Genomic DNA, 10163 nt, shown 5'->3' on the forward strand with positions numbered 1-10163 from the left:
AAAAAAAAAAAAAAGAGAAAAAATAAAGATCAGTGGGAACTGCAGGTATTTCCACTTTGAAAATACCATTCTTTGCACTTAGTAAAAAGTCACTCCTTCTCATTGAAAGCGTCTATTTTCCTTGCAGTGCTGATTATTTCTTCTCTCTTTTTCAGGAGTCCAAGGACCCTTTGGCATTCCAGGGCAGGATGGACTTCCAGGGCCTCCTGGGATTTCCAATATATCGGGATATCCAGGCGATACAGGTTCCCCAGGTTTAGATGGAGTGCCAGGTAATCCATGCCTTGTCTCCCTCAGATAACAAGAGATTAAGTAAAAAATTAGCAACAGTGGTTTGTTTCAGTCTTTATGCAGTAAAGTATCTCTATGAAATGGAACACCAAAGTGTATTTCTCAATGCTCCTTGAAGACAGAATGCTGTGATGCTCCCAGTTAGACAAAAACAGGGGGCAGAACTGTATGCAAAAGGCTGTTATTGCAGGATGTCCTGATGGAAGGGCTTGTTTTTCATGCAAATAGCACTAAAATAGCTTTAAAATCTTAGATCTGTGGTGGACTTGCAGATCTGCAGAATATTTTCTTAATCATTCCCAATCTTTTTCCTATGTGAAATTACATAAGAAAGCATTATCTTTTCTCATCTCTAGAAGTCCATGATGTGAGCTTGCCCTTTTCACACATGAAAGAGCCAACCTGTGACTGTACATTCAGAAGCAGACAGTCCTGTTGCTTGTTGATCTGCACAGTCATTTCAAACTTCACTGCGAAGCACTTGTAGCAGAAGTTGCAGGTGTATCCGTACACATCCATGTGCTGTGTGGAAACTGAAATGTGAACTCAGCAAAAACTTAGAGCTGGCAAACTATCTGTGAAACTCACAAAATACCTGGGTTTCCAAGTGTGAAGAGTATGTTAGTTGGCCTGACTCTGCATGCTGCTTCCCACTCCCCAAGCAGTCATTTCATTAAAAAATCAGTAGAAGTAGTGAAGAGAGTGGGATAGGAACAGGAAGACCACCTGCCAGCTGATATGGAATAGCGTGGCTCTTTTACTTTGCCATAAGCATCTTGCATTTATATCCACACATAATCCAATAACATCAACAGGCAGCATGAGAGAAACCCCACTGAAAACCATTGTTATTAAATCGTTTTTTCCCTGGAAACAGAGTCCATTTCTTCTCTTCTCATGCAGCAGAGGTAGCTAACAGAAACCTGCCAAGTTTAGCTTCAGGCAATAGGTACTTCTGGAAAAAGCAGCTGTTGCCATAACTGCCAAAAGAGTGAAGCAGTTATTTGTATCCAGGTGTTCAGCTGAAGCACCAAAGTACATGGAACACTGAGTCCTTGGCATATTTACCACCTGGCACCAATCACGTATTCTCTGCTGATTTCTCTCTATTTACTTGGAAAATTTAGGACAAAGCAGGGAGGCACCTGGTGAACTGGGGCATTTGCTGGGCAGAGGTAGCCCATCAAAGGCTGTGACAACACCATGAGCTGTGGGAACGCTATGCTCTAATTCCTCTGCCACTAACAGGCTGAGAGCAGGATGCAGATTGAGTTTAGATAACTGAGCATGAACTCCCTGCTTAAATTAAAGAAATAAAACCTGATGTGACATAATTAGTGCTGCTACTTTCATCTGTGTGCAGGTATTAAGGCAGTATGAACAGATTACAGCTTGAATGTGCTCTAAACAGGTTATCCAGGACTACACGGGCAGCCTGGAATACCAGCTCCACCGGGAAGCAAGGGAGAAAGTGGGCGAGCAGGTGTGAGCGGACAAGCTGGCCCCAAAGGGGCAAGAGGTGATCCTGGATTACCAGGGAGACCTGGGATTCCTGGTTATCCCGGACCAAAAGGTGAGGATGGGAGATGCTGATCATCTGTATAGGGGAGCCCTCTATGCTATGACAGTTTGAGTACCGTGACTTCAAAATTCATATGATCCATGTCAAAGTACAATAACGCCATATATCCTTTTGCATTAAAGGTCGTAAGGGTGAACAAGGTGTCATTGGCTTTATTGGCACAGTAGGATTTCCGGGTGATTTGGGACCCATTGGACCCAAGGGGGATAGAGGACTTACTGGTGAGTAATTGCAGTCAGATGCATGACTTCCTTCTAAAGTTTCTGTGTCCACACGGAACTAACATAGGTGGTCCTGCCTGTAGCGGGAGGTTAGACTAGAAGGCCTCCAAAGTCCTCCAGCCCTGCATGACTCTGTGTGACCCATGGCAAATTCCAGTGTCTAAATTCAGTGTAGATCATCAACTTTCTGCCCTAACGAATCTATTTCATACCAAGTACTGACTCCAAAATCAGAGCCACTTTCAAGGGGAGAAAAAGAGATTTCCTTGTACAAACTAATTCTTCAGAGTATACATACTGGCTCTTTAGAATTCTATACCATCACTTATCTGTGTTTCCAGAAGCCCATAAAAAGATGATGCTCCACCTCAGAGAGCTGTTGGCTTTTGGGGGGAAACTTCCCAGCCTCCTACGTCATAACTGAGGGGAGCAGTAGCACCATTCATTTCCTTCAGCTTATCTTTATGCTGCCCAATAAAAAACAATCCCCACCCTCATATATGTTCTCCTAATATAAAAAATCTTTTTTAGCCAAGGAATTGTACTGCAGACACTTCAGAACAGTCCCTCTCTTGCACATCTCTTACCACAGGCTTTCAGGGCCCTCCAGGCTCTCCTGGGTTGCCACCAATTCCTCCAAGGCTGGTTGCTGAGCAAGGTTCACCAGGTCCCCGTGGAAATGTAGGACCTCAGGGAAGTCCGGGTGATACAGGACCTCAAGGTCCACCAGGAGATCCAGGTAGGAACTGCACACTTAGAACAAAAGCTCAGTTGCTGTGAACAGTGAGGCCACCAGTGCACTGCTTTGGCTCTCTTCAACTCAAAATGATATGAGTCAGAAAGGAGAGTCAAGCTTTTCAAAGCTAGAGGCCTGCCTTTCTTCTGCCTCCTAATGTTCAGAACTTAAGTAAAACAGTAGAGAACTGTTGATGAAATCTGCACAGCCAAAGCAACATCAGATATGGATACAGTCACTTAAATCAAGAGCAAAAGTCACTGAAAAACTCATCTTTGTGGGTGTGCATTTGATGCAGGAAATGTAGTGACACATAGACCAGATACAGTGCACCTCTTGCCACTGGTCTCATTAGAAACATGTGTTGGTAGCAAGAATGAAAGATTAAGGTGGTGGATGTCATGTAGTCTTGATCCCATTAATTTTCCAATGAATTCAGTGCTCTGTTTGAGCAGTTAGAACTTGCTCTCAAGTGTCAATTGGTAAACCTGGCAGATTGGACCTAACATATTCACATAGAGTACATGTTAACGGAGTAAGTCACTGTGCTCATCACTGTTGTTGGTGCAAGGTCTCAGAGGCTTACCTGGAGAACCAGGACTCCAGGGCAGAGGTGGCATTCCAGCTCCTCCTGGATCCAGAGGTGAACAAGGAGCAATGGGGTTTCAAGGTCCAGTGGGATTTGAAGGTAAGAGATTCACACAGCATTTCTTCCCTCTTTCCAATTTCACTGCTTTAAATTGTTCTGTAATTATTATCACTGGATGGGGTGGCTGGAGAAAGCTTGTGTCTTCACATACTCTTCAAGGGACACCTCTAACTTTTAAAAGAGGATGCACTGTTTTCAAATTGAGTTTTGATAGGTGTAGATGGCAGTCAACTCATGAGAGAAAGTTTTTGATCTGAGTGTATTTTCATATTGGTTTATTTCAGCACAGTGTTTTGCTAGCACTTAAGCAATGCTTGAGTAGGTGATATTTGGATAGATGATGTTTAAGGGATTGTATTTGTGAAAAAAATACCTGTGTCTTTATCCAGTTTAAGAGCAGCAAGTTTGCCATCTTAATAAGCCAAGTACAAAGAGAAAAATGTATTTGCAGAGCATAATCATAACCATATGAAGCAAATGCAAGCAATTGAAGAGCTATTGGTTAATCTTAAACTAAGAAAATGTTGTAAAGGAAACAGATCCTCATCTGTATTGCACAAATCCTGCTACAATTCATCAGAACTTTATCTGTGACTTTCCCTGGCTCTGATAGTGAAATACACCATGTTAGGAAACAAGGAGCCTGTTACAGCACCAATCTGCTTCAAAATCAACTGTTCTAATCCTATAGCTACAGCTTTTTACAATAACTTACCGTAAGAATTATCTTGCAATTAATCTTTGCTCGTGGGCAGTTTAACTGGAATATCAGTCACCATTTGTGGGAGCACAAACTGAATTGTATTATTCTTCTCTCTTTCATTCAAGGCCAGCCAGGCCGCCCTGGTAGCCCCGGGCTGCCAGGTATGCCAGGTCGCAGCGTTAGTATTGGCTACCTGCTGGTGAAGCACAGCCAGTCTGACCAAGAGCCAATGTGCCCGATTGGCATGAACAAACTCTGGAGTGGCTACAGCCTCCTGTACTTCGAGGGGCAAGAGAAAGCACACAACCAGGACCTAGGTATGTGTGGGTGTTGCTAGCAGCAGCCTCAAATCCGTGCTGCTGACAGAAAAGAAGAAAAGGAAATGGAACTTAGAAAAAGCTTGGATTACAGTATGCAAGCTTAGGAAGCACCAAAAAGAGAAGATAAAAACTGTATGTCTCCATAGAGTGTCCCTGAGAGAGATCTTGCAATTGTAAAGCCAGTGACACATTATGGACTGCAAGGTTTTATTGACACTCACTCAGGAAGGAGCAGCAAACTGAACACAGGCATTGTCTTCTGCAAGAATGATTGCCATAATTTCTTTTTTTTTTCTCTCTTTTTTAACAGGGCTGGCTGGCTCATGCTTGGCTCGTTTCAGTACGATGCCATTCCTCTACTGTAACCCTGGGGATATTTGTTATTATGCAAATCGAAATGACAAATCCTACTGGCTCTCAACTACAGCACCCCTTCCAATGATGCCTGTGGCAGAAGAAGAAATTAGGCCATATATCAGCCGCTGCTCTGTTTGTGAGGCCCCAGCTGTGGCAATTGCTGTCCATAGCCAAGAAGCTTCTATTCCTCGCTGCCCCGAAGGCTGGCGCAGTTTATGGATTGGATATTCCTTCCTTATGGTATTTGTTCTCCAGTGTCACGTTTTGTATAGCACTAGATTTCAGTATGAGTCTTAGATACTAGGAAGGCTGCTCTGTCTTAGATTCAGTAACATCGAAATGATGCTTCATCCTGGGGTCCTGGGGAACAACAAAAGTCATTCCTAGGAAGCAGAAATAAGAAGCAAAATTTCTGTGAATTGCAGAGAAAATGGCCAGAATAGCAATTTGGAGTCCTTTGTTAGAATAGCACCTGGAGTCTTTATGTAGAAAAAGTGTTTGAGAGCAGAACACAGGGACAGCTGTGGCTTAGAAGGTAAAACTGTGCTGAGGTGCAACCACAGCCTACAAAGCATTTTCACAGCTAGAAAAAGAGCCGGGGATGTACCTCACTATTAAGAAGCTGATCTGGAGTAAAAGAATATACATACAGATATGTATATATATCCCCTTCTTTTGGACAATGAAAAAAATTGCTCTTTAGATTTAGACACAAAAATGTTTCACAGTCTGGAGAGTCTCCTGTTGCTTTCAAAGTTAATCTTCAGTGTATGCTCCCTACGCAGCTGCAGCCCCTCAGCGTACTCAGTGCATAGCAGACGAGCTGAGGAGAGGCCTGATGGCGGCTGCAGCTCCTCACAGGGAGTGCAGGGGCAGCACTGAGCTCTGCTCTGTGTGACCAGCCTTATGTTTGACCTTTCTTCTCTTGCTTCTTTGGAAAGCCCCTGCTGGCAATCTCACAGTTCCTTCCCAGGAATGCCAAGGATTAATTGTTTGTGAAGGTAAACATTCAGCACTGTTAAGGGCAAAGCTGTCACCTCAGCAAGAAGCTTTTGCCAGGACAAAGTCTGCCAGCACCTCAGAACATACAATAAAAAGTGTTTTAGAAGATTCAGACCTGCAGTTTCCCATCTAACATTCCAAGTGACTGAAGTGTTTGACATACACATTCTTTTTTGCTTCTCATGTCACTGCTGAAAGAGAAGTAAAACACGCTTGTGGTTATTTCAGGCTACATATTGTTTTACTTCCTTGGCTGAAATTTGTCACCTCCTTCCCTTGGGTAAGGCACAATCATGAAGGAGTCACCATGGACTCCTGCCCAAACAGCCTTGCAGATTGGTAAGATTTCACATGGAAAGGGCACACAGCTGTAGTGCTTCCTAGAAAGGTGTAGGTCCCTTGCAGAGGGACGAGAAGCTCTGGCCAGCAAAAAGGAAGCTTTTAGAGATATAGAGTAGGTGTACACAGAGCATAGGAATATGTGTCAGTACTTGAGATAGTTCCTTGGTGTAAAGCATAGCCAGACCCTTCAGTCTTACAGAGATGCAGGATCAGCCACTCTGGATTTAAGAATTAGGAGCACTTCTAGCACTTTTCCTGTCTTCCCATACATAATTTGTGATGGCATTGCCTGAGGTTGTGCTCTGAACGCTGCTCTCCTTGTCTCCTTTAGCACACTGCGGCCGGTGATGAAGGTGGAGGACAGTCGCTGGTATCTCCTGGAAGCTGCCTGGAAGATTTCAGGGCTACTCCTTTCATCGAGTGCAATGGGGCACGTGGAACCTGTCATTACTTTGCCAATAAGTACAGCTTCTGGCTCACTACGATCGACCAGTCCTTCCAAAGCAAGCCCTCAGCAGATACACTCAAGGCAGGACTCATCCGAAGCCACATCAGCAGATGTCAAGTCTGCATGAAGAATTTATAGAAGCCTTTTATAGCGTAAGGAACCTGCTTACCATCTAGTACTTGTACAGTGAAACCTTCTAGGATGTTTAAACATTTGAATAAATCATGTTGGTGCTTATTTTTTTTTAACTTATTACCTCAAAAGCGGAACGGAAAGTTAATTTTTAAAAGCGTATAAAAGCAAACTAAGCATAACACAAGTTAAGTTGAATACACAGACCTGGTGCTGTGTTCTGCTATACAGTACGTATATATATGTTGTGCTACTCTAACAGATGTTGCAAATACTCACGCCTTTGAAACACAAGAAACTTTGAGAAATAAAAGCTTACCATGGTCGGATACCCACTGCATTTACCTTAAGATAATATATACATGTCTTCTATCATGGTATTTGTCACAACACTAAACACTAACAGCTACAGCTCCAACAACTGACACACTGATCACACTGAGCATTAAAGCCTTGCGTAATTCTGACGTGGAAGGTGCTTACATCCAGCATTAAAACCTGACTTCTGTGACTGTTTTATGATCGGGCATCTCCAACACACTCAGAGCAATCAGCTTTTTACTGTATTTGTGGGGGGGTATTAAGCCTCACAATTTCCTAGCACTTCATCACTAGAAACAGAGAAGCCCACAGTTGAGTGACCACAAAATGCAGTCTCTTCCTGTGTTATTTAGGAGACTATACGATAATCATCAGCATATTGTTTTGTAAGCCTGGCCATTTTTTTTCTAGATGTGCTCTCAGACTTTGGGTTTGAATGTTGGGTGCTCCACAGTGGAACCAGGAGTTGGGCTTGGAGATACTTATGGGTCCCTCCCAACTCTGGCTGTTCCATGGTTCTGTGATTACAAAGGTCCGCCGTGTTGTGGGCATTCACCTGTGTGATGCTATTCACAGCACTGAGTGGTTTTGCACTGCAGCGCTTCCCCTCTGAAAGCAGCCCACTCACCACAGGTAGTGACCGTGTGCTGCTGCAACTCCTCCAAAGCCAGAGTCCCTCCTTGTGAAAGCAAAGGGGAAGGAAGCAGGACATTATTTGGCACCATCTCTTCCCATAAAGAACTGTGTCACTGCACGCCAGGCTTGGGAAATGCCCCAAATAACCAGCTCTTCCCTTCTAGAGAAGGAAGCAATTGAATCCAAAGTTGTCTGTCACTGCTGCAGGAGAGGGCTGGGAAGAATTATTCTCTTCCTCCTGGCAAAGTCTGGTTATATATTCCCAAACACCAAAAACTGAAATCAAAGAGAAATATCATTGCTGATATCAATGTCACCGGTTCTCTCTTGCTTCGGGTGCTTATTGGCTTTTGTAATTACATTCCATCCTCACTGTGTCATAAATAAATTTGTTGATCATTCCAATTTTTTTTATAGGTTTCGGTTCTGGTTTCCTATAAAATGTGTATTGGACGGCTCTTCTGAATTGCAAACACTGCCCTCTGCATCAGCCAAATCTATTCCACATTTACCCATCCTTTCAGATCGCACACAGGTTGCGTTGACGAACACCTGAGAGTCACCAGTTTGCCTCTTCCAGATCATGCTAGACAGCCACAGTTGCGGGCAGCTGAACGTTACATCACTGGGGATTTTTACAGCTTGCAATGCCTGCAATGCAGCAGCTGAAATGTTCTAAGAGAATTTGAGTTGAGGTTATGCAAACCCATAAAAAAACTATTGTGTCAGCAGCAACAGCTACACATTCAAGACTCCAGTGGCTGACACCTTGCCTCATCTTCTTTTGCAGCTCATTCGTTTAGCGGAATTCAGCAGATGGGTCCTTCTCCAGAAGTTGCATTTCCTCTCTCATTTCTGACTCTTGCAAGCTGTTTGCTCAGCACCATACACCAGAATAGTATGAGTCAAAACAAAGGCACGGGTCAAGAAATGAGGAGGGGGGGGAAAAAATATCATGCCACGTGTGTGTGAAGCTTCATATTTAGTTAGTGTACGTCATGTGCTCCGGATCCATGCGCTTACCCCTTACAAACATAGGGTTCTAAACATAGTGCTGTTGTTTCCCAGGCTTCTGCTGTTTGAAAATACCCCGAAGTGTGACATACTGCTGAGTCTGGAGAAAGGTCAGCAGGGATACATCCCCCTCCACAGGCAGCGGTGCACTGCTGCACCAGCACAGCCCTAGTGAAATCAGTGCAACTCAGCCAGGTGACATCAATGTTTTTCACACTGTATCAACCAACTCTGTCAACTACACGCTGCATGACTGGGCTTGTCCAAGGCAGCTGGAAATAGAACAGCAGCAGTAGGCATGCCCCTGTAACAGGCGGTATCCAATTGCTGCCAGCAGACAGGGTGCACAATCACCCCTTTAAGGGTTTGGCTGCATCTTATCCGGGCAGCAGACTGCAGCTCTGCCCTCTGCTTCACTACAGCATCACTTTCAAGACACTCACTAGCTCTGCTTTCAGTCTGAATAGTGTTGGGCTTTCCCTGTGACATGGAGAAGGGCACAGCCCAGCCTTGGCTGCAGACTCTCCCTTGCCTGCACCATCCAGCCCTACCCTTCAGGTCGCAGCCCGGCACAGCTGGTACAGGCAGGCCCACGGCTCATGGTCACCTGGTGTCACCAAAAATAGCGTCTGCTTTGCTATCTGCACTCTCCATATAACCTGGACAAACATAATAAGGCAAAGAGGGAACAATAAATACTTGGAAAATGAGTTTCCTTGTCCCCAGCAGGACAGGCAGAGCTTCATACAACACTGCCAACCCACATGAAGAGGCATCCCCATGCACAGCCGTGAAAGGCTTGAGTCAAGGCCATGCAGTGGAATTGTTAATGAGAAAAGCAGCCTTGGGAGGGCAGGGTAATACACCACACTTGGCAGAACATGGAAGAGCTGGCATTAAGGAGGGACACTGCCAAGACGTGCCCAAAGGGCACAGCCACATACTGCCTCAGCGCTCAGGGGATTGGAATTTTGACTGTCTGGGGAGCTCAGCCACTACTTGCCTGGTGTCAAAAATTCCCCTGTGCAGCCTCCTCCCATCACCACAGGTGATGGCACTCACTGCAGCCTCTGTGCTGGTGGCACCCCCGGGCTCACTGAAACTGCAGAACCCCAAACCATATCAGGATAGCAGCTCTCCTGCACCATTTTACCTTCCTGAAGCATCTGCTCTTTTCTGCAGTGATCCACGTGACCACACATTAGCTGGGGAGGTTACTAAGACATGAAAACTAGGATACGTGCACATCAACACTGTGCTGTCAAATGGAGCTCAGCTGTTTGGGAATGTACCAAACAACCATGAACTGGGTAGGACAAAGAAAGACAACAACCCGTATGAACAGCTAACCTTCTAGCTTTGAGAAATGATGCCAGAAGCGTCTGTAGGGAGATGAAGGAGACCCTGCA

The 10163-nt window shown here is 44.8% G+C and overlaps 1 protein-coding gene across 1 annotated transcript; it reads left to right on the forward strand.

Annotated features, from left to right (window-relative positions):
• The first annotated feature begins 133 nt into the window (after positions 1-133).
• On the forward strand, positions 134-7900 carry LOC107307945 (collagen alpha-2(IV) chain). The gene is made up of 8 exons (XM_015851440.2): positions 134-272; positions 1703-1864; positions 1996-2094; positions 2687-2833; positions 3402-3518; positions 4308-4499; positions 4813-5099; positions 6535-7900. The coding sequence occupies exons 5-8, from the start codon at positions 3488-3490 to the stop codon at positions 6787-6789; spliced, it is 765 nt and encodes a 254-aa protein (XP_015706926.1). The 5' UTR covers positions 134-272; positions 1703-1864; positions 1996-2094; positions 2687-2833; positions 3402-3487; the 3' UTR covers positions 6790-7900.
• Positions 7901-10163: the final 2263 nt, after the last annotated feature.

The sequence above is a fragment of the Coturnix japonica genome, chromosome 1 (assembly GCF_001577835.2).
Source record: "Coturnix japonica isolate 7356 chromosome 1, Coturnix japonica 2.1, whole genome shotgun sequence".
Classification (NCBI taxonomy): Eukaryota; Metazoa; Chordata; class Aves; order Galliformes; family Phasianidae; genus Coturnix; species Coturnix japonica.